The sequence below is a fragment of the Eupeodes corollae genome, chromosome 1 (assembly GCF_945859685.1).
Source record: "Eupeodes corollae chromosome 1, idEupCoro1.1, whole genome shotgun sequence".
In the NCBI taxonomy this organism is placed as follows: Eukaryota; Metazoa; Arthropoda; class Insecta; order Diptera; family Syrphidae; genus Eupeodes; species Eupeodes corollae.
The window spans coordinates 13125912-13144973 of record NC_079147.1 but is presented as its reverse complement, the minus strand read 5'-3'; the positions used below and the strand labels follow the sequence as shown (position 1 = coordinate 13144973).

The window sequence follows — 19062 nt, the reverse complement described above, 5'->3', positions numbered from 1 at the left end:
TTCCTCTTGTCTCGTTCCGAGCGGATGGAAACCCACATTTGTCCAGCCCAGTCCCAAAAAAGCAAATTTTCTTCACCCTCTAATTTACGACCGATTGCACTTACGTCCCATCTTTCCAAGGCTGTAGTAGCAAAATGTCCACTGGTACATCTCATCGAGCATTGGAGCAAATCCTTACATCGCTATTATGAAGAGAGATTATTGCACTAGATATTTCAAAAGCATTTGATAGGGTTTGGCATCAGGCTCTCTTATCAAAAATGCGTGCTTTCGGTTTTCATAAATCTCTCCGTCATTGAATTAGTAATTAACTTTCGAGTCGTTCAATACAAGTTGTATTGGATGTGTTCAAGTCTGAAAACCACAAAATAAATGATGATGTGCCCCAGGGCTCTGTTCTTTCTTAAACACTCTTTCTCATTTTTATTAATGATCTCCTTTCAGCAACTTCTAATCCAATACATTGATTTGCTGACGATAGTACTCTTAGCTTTTCGAATTCGTTTTCAGTTTCATAACCCTCTTCTCGGATGTGGAACTGCAACGAGATATACCCCTTTTGTCATTATCCATAGACGGCACTTGCACAGAGGAGACTGAACATCTCGATATTCTCGGTATGTGTGTCACCAACCACCTTATGTGGAACGATCACATAAGCGATGTCACCAAAAACGCAGCAAGATGTTTGGGTTTTCTTAGGCGATGTCCTGTTTGCCAATCATTTTTCCAATGATATAGCCATATGGCGTCAATGGTAGTGTTAATAACTGGGCAATGTTTTACCAGACTACATAAAATCTCCCCTCTCGAAAAGCGTTTAGTCAAAAGAACTACGTGGTCAATCCTGCAATGAATTTATGGTTAAGCGCGTTGTATAACAAATTGCTCAAATTTCGTCGATGTTTAGTTGATTAAGTTTTGAAAAATAAAAAAAATAAAAAGTAGTAGTCATTCACCGTAAAGGCAGATTCTTTCCTATTTCAAAATAAGTACGGGCCAATGATGCCACTAGCGTGTAAACCGCATCAAATTGTACATTTTAGTTGATATAACGTTGATTTCTTAATGGCTTCATGATTATCTTCTCCCAATATACCGCAATTTAGAATATTGACGAACTCATTTTACCAGAAATAAGCTTGATTTCTAAATACCGTCATATGAACCAATTGCTCTATGAACTTCGCGAACAGATTTATTTTGTTTTAAGTTAATTTCATTTCGTTAAGCTATTCATGATTAATTGACAAGCCTTAAGGCACAGAAATAAAAACACAGATTGAGATATGCAATTTTTAAACCATAGACCACATTTCTTTGAAAGAGATAGTTTCGTTAGCTGTGCGGCAAGTGGCACCACATGTTGTCGAAATCCATATATTCGAATTCGGACCTTACAAATTTCGTTATCTTCTTACCATTAGCAGTAACTGCCTGACCTGTCTCATTTTGGAAAAAAATACAGCCCGATGATGCCACCCATAAACCGCACCAAACAATCAATCTTTGTGTGTGCATTTTTTTTCGACAGTCACTCTTGGTGTATCAATCGCCCAAATGAGTCAATTCAGCTTATGAACGAATCCACTCGATTGTGTATCTTTCCAAAGTTCAAATTGAGTTGGTATGAAATTGCGAAATGTGGTTTGCTTAGGTTGTTCGGCCCTTAAAATTTAATCACACTTTACATACTCGTAAGTATACATTTAAAAAAGCAACGTAACCTCTCAGACTATATAAAAACACATTCATGTTAATGAAAGAGGTTTGGGTTAAATCTTTGGCTTAAGCAGTATCAGCCGGCCCTGTGCATACCTATTCTTCGTCATCTTGATGTAAGCCTATGTCAAACTCATATCGACAACAACAACAACACAAAAAAGTCAAGGTGAAAAAGACTTTTTAAACAAAAGATAGGCTTTGAGCTTGAGAAGATAAAAATAAACAAAGTATTTAAAAATACCGGTTGACGTTTTTCTACTTCAACAAGGAAATCAAGTGAGTTTTGTTTTGTTGGTTGGTCCATCAGAGATTTTTACAATAATTTATAATTGAAGGTTGATGAAAAGGTCTATACTACTACCTACCGTGTTGTCCTTGAGCGTAAACTGTCTTACATTAACGCTAAAACAAAAATTTATAAAAAAAAAATGTAAAATTGTTGTAATGAGGTCTAGATTTTTATCAATGTGCGTTTGGTCTTAAATGTTTTCTTACTTGTTTTTAAGTTTATTTTGTTTTGAAATTGATATTTTGTCATGAACCTTTTTTATACTTTTTAATTATTGCAGTGGCAGCATTTTTTTTGCATTTTTGTGTTGGTATTGATGTTGAACGTCATTTCATTGTCTTTAGACCATATCGTTGGTTTTTCCAACGGAACCAGTCACTTAACATATTTTTGGATTTTTCCATTAATACTGGAAATGATGTACTTTATAGAAGTCTTGTGTGGTACAACAGAAGTCTTCTATCTGATGTTTCATTTTTCCCCCTGATGTTTTATTTTTTCTCTTGTGAATGACACTCAAGACTCAGATTGACCGGTGAATGGAAATAGCCTTGTTGATAATTTTTAAATTTTTGTTTACACACAAATTTTCTAGAAATAATTTATATTTATTATGTGTTTTTTTGTTTTCTTATAATCCTGTCTTCTTCGCGGATGTCGCATCACTTGATTGATTTAAACTGGTTTATCATTCAAACAAGATTTGACGGTTTTTGTGGTGATGAGTATGTAGACAAGGTTTTGGCTTAGGTCAGGGCAGATATTTTATTTATTTTATCGTTTTAAAATATTTTCCAGCTAAGAATATTAATAAATATTTATTTATTCCAAAGAGGCTAGAAATAGTTCTATGGTCTTCAATTTTAGTTCAATAAAGATCGCAGCAATTTTTGTAATATAGGATATTTTATTTCGTGGTTTCACTGTTTAAACCCAGCTTTCATTAAAGGGTCATAATTAAGTTGAATGGTTGCCATTTTATCTAATGCTGACTAGCAGAATAATTAACTTAAAACTAGGTGACTCTTCTACTAGAAGATTCGTCAGCAGAGGAACATCGCAAGGTGGTGTTCTATCCCCTCTCTCCTGGAACAAGGTAGCAAATGTTATCTTAACTGGACTAGAAGCGAAAGGTTTCAGTGTTATTTTCTATGTGGATTACGGTGCTATAGCGGTTTTGAGAAATTATCTTAACACCCTTTAAGAACTTTTATAAAACTCCTAAGAAAAACTAATACTTTGGACTGACAAAAGTAATCCTTGTCATGAAAAGTGCTTTCTCAAATTAGCCGTTCGGATTCGGTTTTAAACTGTAGGTCCCCTCCATCCCTGACAACAGTACTCGCATACAGGAACGGTTGAGAGTTTTAAGTCACTAGGCGCTAGTTCTCAACGGACCGCTGAGCCACCCAATTTATTTTATTTATATTAAACTTCCAGATTTCTATACCTTCCAGATGTTTCTGGGAGGATAGGGCATTGAGATGCAGAAAGATCAAATACAAATGATGGGTTTGGTAGAGGCGAATACTGTGAACGGCTAAAACTAAGACTCTGATTCCGCCTTTTCAATCATTGTAGCGTGTTCCAGAAGGTACTTTTGGCGAAGATAGAAGTCTTGCCCTGACCTAAAGAAAACGTGATATCAAAATCTAATATCCATTTTTTCTTCGATAGCCATATCCAGGCCGCTATCAAACCTCTGAACTTTGTTTCTAGAAACTCTATTACACTCCATAATTGACGATCACCTCTAATGGAGATGGCACAAGAGTTTAACATTCACCCTTGCTGGTGTAGGGCCACGTGTCAGGTTATGAAAAACATCTGGCCTATAATAGATTTAAAGCGCTCAAGGTTCTTGCTTTCTCTAAGCAGATCGCGTATAAGCACTGTCCAATAGGAAAGCACACCAGGTGGCTAGGCGTATTCTCAAATGACTTTTGCAGAACTTGTACGAATGAGGAAGAGGAGGAAAAAGTTCTTCATCATCTCTGTAAATGCCCTGCCTAAGATCAAAAATACAAGGCCCACCTGGGAGAATTCTTCTAAATTGATCTTAACGATATCAATCATAATGAACAATCAGTCTTTCACGTTTCATGACTCAAATTGTTTTTTTTTTTTTTTGAAATTAGATGAAAGCCTCGAGATTCATGTGGTATCACAATATGCCAATAAACTGGCCTACGTCATCCCAGGCAGTCACTTCAACCTTACCTAACAAATCCTTGCCATTTATCAGAGTGGATAGCTTAACAATCAAACAATTCGTCAAATCTTTATACATCTTTAGTCGATTATGTTCAATTTAGCAGCCTAATGGTGAAGTTGTGAAGAAATTTAAAGAAAACGGTAACGTTACTGATGTCATAAGACTTGAAATTGATCGATATTCACGCTTAATTAAAAATATTGACATGAAATATTGATGAAGGAGTTTCAGTGCAAGTGTTGCTAGTGACACAAATTTATCTATTTTTTATAGTAAGCAGAATTTAAACGAGGTGTACTCCTTTTTGTCAGCAAGCCATGAATGCAATTTTACACGGAAAGATTTTTTGTTGGGCCAAGCTACAAGTAAGAACTACGTTTAGCACAGATAATTCTTGAACTCTAGACACTTTAAACCATTATTACAAGAAATGACATCTTATGGCTTTTGGAAAGTTTGAAAAGTGACTTCGCTACATATGCAGAAACTTTAATGGCTTTAAACTTTAAATTACCCAAATGTTGATGAACTATCCAAGTGAGATGTTAAAATCAGCTAAGAGTCTTAAAAAATCCACACGTCTTGTTCAATTGGATTTTTTATCGTGGGGTAATAGGTAACCCCGTATATGGCCTGGATGAGGTGTGGCCGCTCGAAATTTAAAAATATCACTGCGCAAGTTTAGGTTGATTCGCTACATTGCCATGTTTCTTACCGTTTTTCTACAAAATATATCAATGACTTCAAAAAAATTGTATGATATTTTTAAAATAAGTTTGTTCTCCAAAATAAGTGAAGTGTTAAAAACGTATCCCAAACACTCAACTTTGTCGAAACTTTATTGAAGTGGGGACGGTTTTTTACTTAAATTTTCAAGGCTTTCTTACTTTCGAGTCAGGGCTGCTTTAGAGTCCTGCCCGAACTACGGCCTCATACCTAACAAACTATTGGTCCCTATCTGTACTATACATCTCCATTTTTGTACTCCAAGTTTGATGGGGATACTTTCTCACTTCTATATGTGTCACTTTAGGACCTTATAAAATCTCTTGGTTGCTCAGAAAGAGGGATATTCGTGTCAATTGCTTTTTTAGCAAAAAGAAACAGCGCGCGGTTAGAAATTGTAATTGTTCCTTTAATCACTGTCCGAACTATTACAGCAAATAAAACAAAATCTTAGATGATCACAAATATTGAAAATTTATGATTTCAAAAGACCCAAATTGTTGTTCTTTCTTGATTTCTTTATTATTTTTACGAACTTTCGAAAAACACTTAACTTGATATTAATTTCTATTTTTTTTATACTTTTTATAGTTACGGACTTCTTGGAGCATCTGGTTGCGGTAAGACAACACTCCTCTCCTGTATAGTTGGGCGTCGTCGTTTGGATTCCGGTGATATTGCCGTTTTGGGTGGCAAACCCGGTACTCGTGGATCTGGTGTTCCTGGCAAACGCGTCGGCTATATGCCTCAAGAGATTGCCCTCTATGGTGAATTTTCCATTCGCGAAACAATGATGTACTTCGGTTGGATTTTCGGCATGGAATCGAAAGAGATCAGGGAACGTTTGCAGTTTCTTTTGGATTTTCTTGATTTACCATCAGAAAAACGTTTGGTTAAGAATCTCAGTGGTGGTCAGCAGCGTCGAGTTTCGTTTGCTGTTGCTCTAATGCACGATCCCGAACTGTTAATTCTCGACGAACCAACTGTGGGAGTTGATCCGTTGTTGCGACAAAGTATATGGAATCATTTGGTTCATATAACAAAGGCTGGACAAAAGACCGTCATTATAACAACGCATTACATTGAAGAAGCTAGGCAAGCGCATACGGTGAGTAATATGAAAACTTACATAATTTAAGTTTGAAGACATTCTTTGTGTTAGAAATTTATAGATTTATTTATGCTATAATAACTCTAGTAAAATATGCATTAAAGGTTAAAGTAGTTCTCTCTAACCTTTTTGTTGAAATTATAACATGTTATGTTCTTCTATTATATAATTAAGGACAAAAGTAAATTGCATTAATTTACCACTAATCAATCATTTTTTAATCATCTACGAGTAATGCTTTAATTAAAGTGTATTGAATATGATGTGCCGGATGTTTTTGCTGACATTTAAGAGTTCAATAATTGTTAGGGGGTGTTTCTGAAAAATATACTACCCCTAGGCTATGAATACTGTGTGTTGATATGTCATTATTTAGATTAAGTTTGTAATTACTCGTATAAAGTTTTTAATTGCTGACTTTTTGTATGCGTCAAGTCATTTATTAGACATGATATGATTTTTCAATTGAAGTTTCAATACAAATCCAGCTGTCACTATTCTGTTTTATATCACAAAATGTGAGCTAGAAAAAAATATTATTTTATCAGAATTTTAAACTCATTGATTTTTGTAAAGTATTGTGGTTAAATGTTACCGAGCTTGCTGATATTTTACGGTTTTTCTAATAAGAAATCCTTTTCATAAATTCTTCCAGGTCTTGAATGAACTGTGGAGCATTAGCATAGCCCCTTTTTCATATGGTCTCAAAGACAAAAATCTAAAAGGATTAAATTACAGTATTTCGGTGGTCAGTTGTGATCACCTCCTTGAGAACTAACAAGGTAAAAAGGGTGAAATCGGTCCTCTTCATATCAAATCCGGCAAATTTTGATTAATTTCAATTTCAATTATGGAAAATTCGAACCTTTTAGTTATCCACAAGATTGCATTCTCAAAACCTAGGTAAGTAGGTAGGTAGACGTGGCAGTCATAAGAAGCCTTTCCGATGCGACTCAATAAGCGCTTGAAAGCGCCGTTTTGATACAACAAAATCGTTAAACCTACGTATTTAAAAAATGAAAATTTTATGACGGATTTATATTGACAAAATAAGCAACACTAGAGCTATTCCATCCAGTTCAGAAAAGAAATCAGATATTTGATTCTTATCTCAGAAAGTTTATCAAGATCTTTAAAAAATGCTTTAGCATGCCTGAGTCTGCATACAATTTCGATAGAATGGTTTCTGTTATAGGTAGGCCATATCTTCCTGGATATAGTACAATCCGTCAGACTGTTCCATCCGTGGTTCGATTCTGTCAGAAAAATTGTGAAGATTTTGTCCTTCATAGCTCCAAGAGGAATACTTACCCTTTAATTCCTTGGTGCCGATCATTGACAAACAAACTCGTCAGCCCACTCATTTCCATCAATACAAACTATGACCTGGATCCCATATAAGTGTGACACTAAGGTTGATGTTTAACCTTGATAGTACATCCCGACATTATTGGACAAGTATATATAGGATGTTGTGATCGGTAGTCATAACAGCCCTCTGGTTGTCAGTGCAGATAGCCACGTTTCTATTTTGGTTTCAGCTTGATGTTTCACTGATAGCTAGTAATTCACTGACAAAGTCAGGTTGCCAAAAGCGCTATAAGATTAAGACAGAACTTGACTATTCAGTTGGGGTAAGTTGAAGGCAGTTTTGGTCGTAAAGAGCATCAGTCATGTTTCGCTGCCTTTGATGAACACCTATTTTACTCCTCATGACCCATTTGCTAACTTTCTTCAGAGCCATCTCCGTAATTTCGCTTATCGCGGTGCCGATTTTTATCGAAAACCAAATTATCAGCATAAGTTACCGCCTTCACCCCACAATTCATAGGATCGGGAAGAGAAAACCTCCTCTACTCACATCACATCTTTGGAAGCGATTGTGTTGCCTAAAGAAGCTTGAATCCTTCTTTGACTTAGCATAGAAATTATCCATTCTTGTATACAAAATTATACCCTTTAAGATCTAAGTCATAATGCAAAGTATGGTACTAATGACTGATTCCAAATATCAGCGAGAAATTGGGAAATCATTGAGCTTTCTTCAACTTAACGGCTACAACAACCTCAGTTGGTTTTCTTTATATCAATTATTTGTTCTAACAGTTCAAATGTTTTTCCCACCTTTACTTTTGCTGGAGGAAAATATGCTTCATGATGTTTTAAAAAGTCTTTAGTAGTTTTGCTTACTTGTCGGCAAAATGTTTTCAATTTTTGTGTCCCAATATGGTATTAAAGAATTGTGTTTAGTAATGGCATAGTTTTAACTTTTTGAATGTTAAATGATGACAACTTTAAAAGTGACAGCTGCTCAAGTATTGGAAAACCCTTAACGTATGGCTCAAGTATGTACTCAACGCATGCTCGAAACAAAAAGTTAAAATGTTTGATTTTTATTTTACAAGTACCAAGTACCTAATGTCTAATCTTAATTCCTTAGCTTAATCTAAGTTTCTTGTAGTTTGTCGTTTTAAGAAAGATTTTTCAATTAAAAAAACACTATTTTCAAAATTTTAAACCTTTTTTAATACTGTTTTTCTATATTCTAGATTGGTCTAATGAGATCTGGTAATCTGCTTGCCGAAGAATCACCCAGCGTATTACTATCGATGTATAAATGTTTAAGTCTTGAAGAAGTATTCTTAAAATTATCCCGCATTCAAAGCCAAAAAGGAGAATTAACTCAAGTTAATTTTAGGTAATTATTATTTGTAAATTGATTAAAAAAAAAAAACAATTTCTAACAAGCTGTGCTAAAATAATAAAATGGTTATAAATTGAATTTTTTAATCAGAACGATCATTTGTGTCTAACATATTGAAATTTTTCTTTTTCATTTTTGACTTATAATTTTAAAAATTGTACGTTTTAATATTATTTAATTAATGGATCAAGCATGTTAGTTTTTTTTTAGTTTTTTTTTCATTTTTTACAATTGGTTTTTGTTTTGTGTGTCATTTCATAAATTAATTCATATAAATTCCAGTAATAATATTTCTCTTCACACAATGGCATTCGGCAGTAAAAAGGATAATCCCAGTTCGAGTCATGAAGGAGGAGTTGTTGGACTTAATTACTATCCAACCCAAAGTAAAGAAGTTCTAATCAACGATACAAATGGATCAATATATACGGTTTGTTTGGTTTTCTTATAACACAAAAAATAAAACAAAAAAGGTCTCGCACCAAAAAAGTTCCTATCCACAGTCAATTATTTATATTTTTAAGTTTTTTTTTTATTTAAGAACGCATCACATCCTAAAAACTTTAAGATACAACTTTTTTGTTTTCGTTTTTAAAATTTTTTAATGAATAGGACCAATGATTTTGTATATGTTAAAAATGTGGACTTATAAATGCTTTGATCGTCTAACTAATCCTACTCAACTAATTTTATTAAAAATGGTGTCCTTTCGAGAAGAGATTCTGAAATGCTTCCCAAGTTGAATCATGTTTCGGATCTTAATTTTTGATATTCAATAACAATTTCTTTTCAAACAATACTTTCTCTAAAAGATTCTGTTGTTTTAAATTCGAATTTGCCACAATGAATTTATCTGGATAATATTTATAAATGTAACTCATTAAAAATGAACCCAAACAAAAATCAAAATATGATGTTTTTAAGTTTTTGTAGTGAAGAAATTAATCATATCAACAGTTTCTTCCCAAAAATTGTGTGATCATTTTAAACAATACCAATTTGTATCTTCTTTAAATACAGTTGAACAATTCTAAGCATATGTATCTCACTTGGTTTCAGGAAATTCTCATTAGTTATGATCCATTTGAATTTACATATTTATATGAAGCTTCATATGAAAAAACTAAAATCTTATAAAAAATCTTTTATTTTGGTTGTTGATTTAAAATGGGAACACCTGTATTAACCGTCAGTTAAAGATTTCATTATACCAGTTTTTAGTTTTTACATATTTATAAAAAAATCGATGTCCGATCCATTCCCAAAAATATTTTTTTCGCTTTTCTGTTAGAAATCATTTAGTGTATGGTTAAACATTCGTTAAAGGCTTATAAAGAACTGTTTTGGAAAAGTAAATTAACTCAAGGTACTGGAACGAGTTTTTAAAGATTTTGAAAATCGCAACGAATTTTATAGAAGAAAAAATCCTAATGAATATCGAATGTTTTTTTTTATTTTCTTGTATCTTTTTTAAGGCAAGGAGTCCTATGTGTTTGCTAGCCTGTATCTTCTTAGAGCCATATCACTTCTTTTGCTTTCTTTAAAAAAATAACGATAGCACAATTCGAAAAAAGTAAAACAAAATAATATTGTTTTCTGTAGACAGAATTAAGTAACGTAGAAGTTCAGTCGGTAGATAGAACTAAAGTCATATTTACTTAATGAAAATTGCATTCAAATTATTAATTATTTTCTCAACCTGTCATCTATCTTTAAAGGAAGACTCAATCTCTATCCAGAGCTTTCAATACACGGTTTGTATATCACATCTTACCGATTATACGAGTATAATGATCTAAAATTTGATATTGCCAAAAATTTTGCTAAAAGTTTCCAGGATCTCTCCTAAAACACAAGAAATTTTTTTCAAACTATTTATTCGTCCAAAGCTTGAGCATAAAAGACATATTTGTTCCAAATTTAAGACTTTTGGACAAAAGCTGAAAAGACTATCAATTTGTTGTATCATTAAAACTAATCATTGGAATTTTGTTTGTCTTTTAGGGGCCAATTATAACTATAATTGAAATCAATCCTGACTTATTTTTGAATAGATATTTGACTGTGTTTCCCTTTGATTATAAATGAAAATTGTAATTACTGATCAATCGGAAATTACACAAAGATTTTTTTTTTGAGCAAAAAAGTTGAATTTCGCAGTTATTTTCCGCTTAAAATGTATTCTTCTATTTAGAAACAGCTGATACTTTTATGTTAAAAAGTGAAAAAAATTGTTCAACTGATTTGAGTTCAAATTTCACGCATTTTTAATTACAGATTTCTGTCAGCAAAATTTTATCAGAGGATTTCTTCTAGGAAATTTTTTCAATGACACACATTTTTAATGATCACTTTAAACGGCAGGTCGTTTGATTTAACAAAATCTAATGATTTGGCTTAATGATGATAACCAATGATAAATATATTTGACCTTAAATGATCATAAAAAATTTCCTGATTGAAATTAAAGGGCTAGTCATGCTACCATTGGTTGGCATCATTGAAACCCCATTCGTTGGCATCATTGAAACCAATCATTGCAATTTTTTTGACAGGTTGGTTATAGTTCTCATTGAAAATTTCTATCATTTTGCACAAATTTTCGGAATTGAGGTTAGAGTTTATCATTGAAAGTAAAACTAACAGGTTTGAAGAAAATATAATACTTTTAGTGGAACGTGAAAACTAACAATCAGCAGTTCATTCAAAACGATATCATCATTAAAAAAAAAACTTTAAATGAACTAAGCTCGGGGTTAATAATGTTTTTATTTAGTAGAATAAATCGACAACTTATCAGCTTCATTTGGACACAAAACGCAATACATTTGATTCTCTTAATCACTCTTTAATCTCAAAACAAAATTTTAAATGATGGAAACTAATAATATCTATAACTCTCTCCTAAACGGAAAGTTTTGTGTGATAGAAATATATCATTGGAACTGTATTTGTATAAATTTAAACACAAATCAGTGTTGCAGATGTTATGTTCCATTCATTGACAAGAAAGAATCAACTATGAGTTTCCGTTTCCGTCAGGAAAAATGAGTTTTTAGCGCAAAAGCTCACATTTCTCAAAAAATAATTTCAGTTATCTCAGTTGAATACTGCCCCGCCGCAATGTATTATGTCAATTGCGCTCAAGTTTGTTTTTTGAGCCACACATCAAAACGTGGAATACTTTACTTTAAACTGTGTTTTCCCTAAATTTAACCAAAGTTAAAATCATAATATGAATACTTTATTATGACTTGCTGACTCCAAGACTCCTGAGTTTCAGAATGCAATTTTGTATGACTTCAATATTAACGCTGCATTCATTGATTTGATCAAAGATTGGAACATTAAATTACCAATCGTTTTTTTTCAATCATTTGACTGCAATCATTTTAGATTTCAGGCAGTCCTGACATTATTTTGACGTCTTTGCATTCTTATGTAAAATTTCACTAAATACGCTGACATTGAAAATCTGGGCCTAAAAACGAAAATATTGTCCTTGGTTCATTTTCCACTTCAGAATATGTTATGCAGTGACATTTCTCTTAAGAATACAAAGGCTTTAAGTGAATGAATGACTTAAATGAATAATGATTTGACACGAAATGCGTAGACTTTAAGTAAATGCCAACACTTTAAGTGAATGTAAAGAATGCATAAAGTCTGCAAAGTTTGAATTCAATTGATTTCAGTCAAATTATTGGAGACAAAATGATTGCAGTCTTTTTAAGGTCAAATGATTGCTTAGAATCAGTAATGTTGTTTACGGCTAAATAAAAGTTTTATATAGAACATTCTGTTATTATCAAAATCACCCTAAAATGTTGGACCCTAAATTGATTTTTAAAAAATCCAATCGTATAAATTAGGTGCCGGTTCAAACTACCATTTTGTTTGTTGAAGGGAAGGGTCCACGTTAAGGACAATAAAGGTCAAAAACTTAATTTGTGTGCTATTACACCGGTCTTAGAACTTGATAAGTAGACCGCAGATAGAATCAAATATCAATTTTGATAACGTTAAAAGTCGCTCCGAATCCATTCTCTCTCATCGATTTTTGTAATCCATAAGTATGCTGACTTATGTTAAACTTAAAAGGAATTCTTAAGGACATTCTTTTGAAAAAAAAAAGTTTAAACCCTTTAGCTTTCATATAAGCGGTGTAAAAAAGTGTATTCCCATATTTACACAAGTCTGGCAGAAATTTATCTCGTTTTGTATGTATGAATACGCTTATTCGCTAAAGTTTTTCATCATGTCATTCATTTATTAAAATTATCTTTTCTTTTTTAAAAACAACCACAAAAACAAAACAACCTTTTGATTTATACAAAATAGCTTAACCAAGAGAATTTTAATCCTCCGTCACCGTACAAAAACCAAAACGAACCTGCCCAATCCGATTGCTTTGCTGATCTTTGCATGGTAAGTTTTTTTAATTTGATCCACATAGGTATACTTTTGAACTTATAAACTTTTATCTCTTTCAAAAAAGATGACATCAAAAGGTAAAATTAAAGCCCTCCTAACAAAGAACTTCCTCCGGATGTGGCGTAATGTTGGTGTCATGATGTTCATCTTTGTTTTACCCGTGATGCAAGTTATTCTTTTCTGTATGGCCATTGGACGTGAACCACAAGGACTAAAAATCGCTATTGTTAATGACGAACTTAATGACACGGTAAATGTTCCAGGCCTTTAGGGATAAACATGGTTCCTATTTCAATACTAACTCTATTTGATTTTAGAGTGCCTGTTTGTGGAGAGATGGATGTCATGTGGAAAATGTTGGTTGTCGATATTTAAGCCATTTAAATGACAGCATAGTAAAAAGATATTATACGGACCTGGATGTGGCACTGGATGCGGTACGAGCTGGAGATGTCTGGGGTGCTATTCATATAGGAGAAAATTTCACTGATGCTTTTGTTGCTAGAGCTGCCTTAGGTACGAGATCATAAAGATCAATCGTAAGATCAAACAATCAATTTTTTTTAATTTATTTAGGACGCGATTCTGATGAAGAAACAATCGATCAATCTGAGATCAAAGTGTGGCTTGATATGTCAAATCAACAAATTGGTGTCATGCTCAATAGGGACCTTCAATTGGCCTATCGTGACTTTGCTATGAAATTGTTGGATCAGTGCGGCAGTAATCCAAAGCTCGGTGATGTTCCAATTCAATTCGATGAACCTATTTATGGAACTATGAATCCGTCATTTACTGATTTCGTTGCACCGGGAGTTATTTTGACGTAAGTAAAATGAGATTTGAATGGACGTAGATTGTTGGGTGTAGGGTTCAATAAAAGGCATCATTTGAAGATGTGACTGGAATTTATAATTTTATAAACAATCAACACTGTTTTATGGAGGAACTTATTGAATTATTATCTTATTACAGAATTGTATTCTTTTTGGCGGTTGCTCTGACGTCATCGGCTTTAATTATTGAAAGAACTGAGGTAAGTTATTGCATTAATTTCGTAATATTGAATAGATATGTAAATTTACAAAACTCAAGGGAATATTTTGCCTTCGACTCACGTTTTGTTTAAATCTGCATCAATGAATGAGTTTACACATCACGTGTTATTTACGTTCTATAAACTGTCAATATGACGTATCAATAATGAATCAGTTCGGTTGATCTTTTTCCATTGAATTCTTGTACCGATATTGATTTAAATATTGATATTAAAATGATATTGAGGTAAATACTGAAATGGATATTGATATAAATATTGATTTTAATGTCGATATTGATAAAAATATTGATATTGACATTGATATGAATATTGATGTTCATACGAATATTGATAAGAATATTATTGTTGATTTTGATATGAATATTGATATAAATATTTATATTGATATGAATATTGATATTGATATGAGTATTTAGGTTGATATTGATAGAGTTTTGATATAAATATTGATATTGATGTGAATATTGATATAAATATTGATATTGACATTGATATTAGTATTGATGTTGATACGAATATTGACATCGATATGAATATTATTCTTAATATTGATACAAATATTGAAATAAATACTGATATTGAAAGACATAATGAGAATACTGTCGTAGTTTGCTACGTAGTAATAATTAAAAATCTTTTACTATTTTCAGGGTATGTTGGATCGTTCATGGGTCGCTGGTGTGTCTCCAGGTGAAATTCTCTTTTCCCACGTTGTCACTCAATTCGTTGTTATGTGTGGTCAGACTTCTTTGGTCCTAATCTTCATGTTGGTCGTCTTCGGAGTAACCAACAATGGTGAACTATTCTGGGTGATTGTCATTACCCTGCTGCAGGGTATGTGCGGCATGTGCTTTGGTTTCCTAATTTCTGCCGTCTGTGAACTCGAACGAAATGCCATTCAACTAGCATTGGGTTCATTCTATCCGACACTTCTGCTTTCCGGTGTCATTTGGCCAATCGAAGGAATGCCAATTGTGCTAAAGTAAGTTTTAAACATTCTGATCTTAGTTTAAAAATTTTATTTATATTTTTTTGATTATAGATACATTTCACTTGTGCTGCCTCTGACGTTGGCCACATCATCCCTGCGTTCAATACTCACCCGTGGCTGGACGATAGTGGAACCAGCTGTCTACAGTGGCTTCCTGAGTACACTGGCATGGATTGTTTTGTTCTTGGTGTTCACACTGATTGTTCTGCGGTCGAAACGAGGTTAAGGATGGCGTCGTAACTGGCAAAAAGGAAACGCGAATGCAGGACTCTTGACTTTTCTTTTATGCTCTCCGTTATGCGATGGTTTAGATTCAGGATCAATATTCTGTATCATCAATACCTAACTTCATGCCAATACCAACGATGAGGAGCAAGAATGTTCCAGAACCTTTCCTTTCATTTATAATCTTATGATCCTTCCTGCCGCCTAAGATCCTTACTTCTGTCGCTCTTACTGTCACTTCGTCATTTAAGCTGCTCGTCGCTCCTCCATTTGTTCAATATTTATTTCTCCGCAGCGCAGTGTATGTGTAGCTTTTAGTTTAATTTAATTAATTCTAAGGGTTAGGACGTAATTTATCAATTTAAACAAACTAAACAAAAATCGAAACAAATTGAAAGACAAGGGAAGTATAATTTATTCAAGTCAATCCTATCACAGAATCCGCCGAATTGTCATTCGAAAACAGAGACAACAATTTTCGATCGCAGGATTATTTCGTAAATTTAGCGGAGTTTTTATAAATGAGTATGAACTCAATATTCTTCTAGAAATGTAAATAAAATGGAGACAATCATAACATTTTTTGGTTTGTGATCACAAAAAAATATAAAAACCTAGATTTTTGAGAGAATTTGATTTTTCTAAAAACAACAAAAAACGTTTTTTTTTAAATCTCCCTGGAACAAAATATATAAATGAATTTAGAATTAAATAAAATAATAATGTGTGTGTGGTCTGTGATTTCAATAATAGATTAAAACAAAACAAAAACAACAAAAAATGTTAACAAGGAATATTTCCTTTTTTTTATATGTTGTTGGTTTATAAAAATATGATAAATCAGAAAATAGGTGTGTTTTATTTTATTATATAATTATTTTTATTATTTTTAAAAAAGGGACATGATAAAATAAATAAATGGGAAAAATATAGTTTTTGCGATATTTTTTTGTATGGGATTTATTTTATGTAAAAAAATTATATAAATTTAATGAAATTAAAAAAAAAAAAAAACATGAACAAAAATTAATAAATTAATGATATAAGCAATTTTATTAAAAATAAAATTGAACATTTTATTAGGTTTTATAATTATTGTTTTTAATTTTAAGTTTAAAAATTAAATTTTTTTGTTTGAAATCGATAAAAATTCATTGACATAAAGTAAATATTAAAAAAAAAATGTAAATAAATATACGAAAAATAAAAAAAAATATAATAGAAATTGCGTTCTTTAAGTCTGATAGCTTGTGGTTCCGATGGCGGATCCAAGTTAGGTGGGGGGAGTCGTAGGCGTTGTGACCTACTTTTGAAGTGAATTTACTATGGATGCTCTAGAACTGAGATTTAAACATGAATTTTAAAAATATACCCCTGTTTTGTTCGAAAATCTATGAATAGTATAGTAGGATCCTACACGAATAACAAAAACAATATCCGCAGTATGAATACTACCGATAAAAGTTGTAGAATCTTAATACGGATGGGTTTTGACATTTATACGAATCTTGAATGGATCTTACGTGATTTCCTTCTCAAATGTTGGTATATACGATTGATAATGCACTTAGATCTCGATGGCTGTGTTCGTTGAGTAGTGATGCATTTGGAATCATTTGCTTTCCATTGGGGAAAAAATCAATATATTATTGTTGATATTTTTTAGTTCTGTTAATGAAAATGGACTAACTTTGCTGTGTTCCAACCAAAGGTTTATCTCAGTTTAGATTAAATAAATATTGTTGGCGTTTCCACCGCACAAGAAGATTTAAAAATGATTAAGTTTGACAACACTTTCTAAAATGCAAATGGTGTATCGTTGTTTCTTTATGAAGTGCAAGTGAGTGTTAAACAATAAAGAACTGATTAGTTGAGCACCATATAAGTATTTGCTACCTACTCCATGAGCATTTTTTTTAAATTTAATTACAAAAAACTATTTTTTTATACACAAACATGCAAATAAACAGACCATAACGTATTATCTGTAAAACCAACCCTTCCACACAGGTTTTTCTTCACAAATTTTGACTCGACTCGAGGCAAATTAAGCTCATCATCATAGTAGTCTACGAACGGAACCCCTTCTTGAAGTTTTTATTTTATGTCAAATTATTTGGTAAAAACTTTGAAGTCACGGATTCTGGTCTGTGCTCTCGTCGTGTTAAGACGTATAAAAATAATACTCCTAAAGTTTCCGATTTTATCCGATATTAAAAAAAAAACGTAAATAAAAAAGAAAAAGTTCGAGTGGGTTCCCGAAACGAAGGAAAATAACATTCCTTCCTTGCGGCCATCCGTGCCGCCAGATAAATTTATGAGGACAATTTAGTGCTACCATCGCAACTGCTAAATAGAGATGATATTTCCGAAATTCAAAGATCCGTTAGCTGGGCTGATGATGACTATGATGGCGACGCCGCCGATGCATCACCACACACACACCAATCAAGTACCGCTGCAGTAAGTGTGAGCGAGGCAGTTCCGGTACCCTAAAAAAAAATAGTGTCTAAGGTGACAATACCCATGCCGGGCTTCAACTGCGTACATATCGGTGTGACCAACGGGGCTTCAACGGCTACGTGCAAAATGGACGCTAAATCAGCAAATGAAAATGTACTAAATGAGCTCCTTTCAAACGACAAGGATTTATACTCCAGCATCATTGCTCGAAAGAGGCGACATGCCGCTCCAGTCAAGGGTGCAAAAAAAATGACTGTTGAGCCAAATACATCAAATCGCTTTATCCCTCTGGACATAGAGGATGAAAACGACAAAAAATTAAAAGTTCCCTTGGTAATCCAACAGCCAAGAAGTTCATCCATACCGCTAATGTCTCGGCGGAAGCAGCGAAGGACGGAAGCAACAAAAAAGATGAAATCAAGACCTGGTGCCCACCAATCTTCACTAAAGGTGTATCTTCAAAAACTTTAATGGATTTTATAAGTAAGTCTAAGTTTAGTTTAGATAATATTAAGTTTATTTCAACGGGTTTTGGTAAATTAAAAATTTTTATAAGGGATGTTGAGCTACATTCTTTTTTTATGAGACACTTCACTGAGTGTAAGATTGAAGCTTTCTGCTTCACTCCTAAGCAATTGAAAAAAAATAATAAATTGGGTGGCACAACAGTCCATGAAGAACCAGGGCCTAGTGACTTACAACTCTCAACCATTCCTGTGTGCGAGTAATGTTGTCAGCAATGGAGGGGAACTACAGTTTATATGCCGATTCCGAACGGCTAATTTGAGAGAGCACTTTTTCATGACAAGAGTTACTCTTGGAGAATTTGTCAATTCCTCGCAAGGGGCAGTACCCGTGATAAGACTTTAGATAGCATAGGCAGGGATCGAACCCAAGACCTCTGGCAGACAGTCCAACGCACGAACCATCATGCCACGGGTACCACCTGTACTATATTTGGAATACCAAAAAAACACGGCTAGTATTCTCAATAAATTTTGAAATAGTAAATATAAAGTCAAGATGTATAAATATTATTTTTGTATAATTTTGTCAGCCACCTAGTTTAGTTAGTAACCAACAAAATCATTATAGTAGGGGAGCGGGGGGCTAGTTGTA

The 19062-nt window shown here is 33.1% G+C and overlaps 1 protein-coding gene across 4 annotated transcripts in view; it reads left to right on the top strand.

The window, feature by feature from the left end:
* LOC129941086 (ABC transporter G family member 23) overlaps positions 1-16128 on the top strand; it is a 179879-nt gene extending 163751 nt beyond the window's left edge. For 3 of the 4 annotated variants that reach the window (XM_056049629.1, XM_056049631.1, XM_056049632.1), the window contains 10 exons: positions 5547-6063; positions 8616-8764; positions 9053-9200; positions 13112-13198; positions 13269-13454; positions 13522-13720; positions 13781-14030; positions 14180-14240; positions 14915-15246; positions 15307-16128. In XM_056049629.1, coding sequence (XP_055905604.1) covers positions 5547-6063; positions 8616-8764; positions 9053-9200; positions 13112-13198; positions 13269-13454; positions 13522-13720; positions 13781-14030; positions 14180-14240; positions 14915-15246; positions 15307-15481 — 2104 coding nt within the window. In that variant the 3' untranslated portion in view covers positions 15482-16128. The remainder of the gene's footprint in view (positions 1-5546; positions 6064-8615; positions 8765-9052; positions 9201-13111; positions 13199-13268; positions 13455-13521; positions 13721-13780; positions 14031-14179; positions 14241-14914; positions 15247-15306) is intronic. The other variant, XM_056049630.1, reaches the window with a different exon arrangement.
* Positions 16129-19062: the final 2934 nt, after the last annotated feature.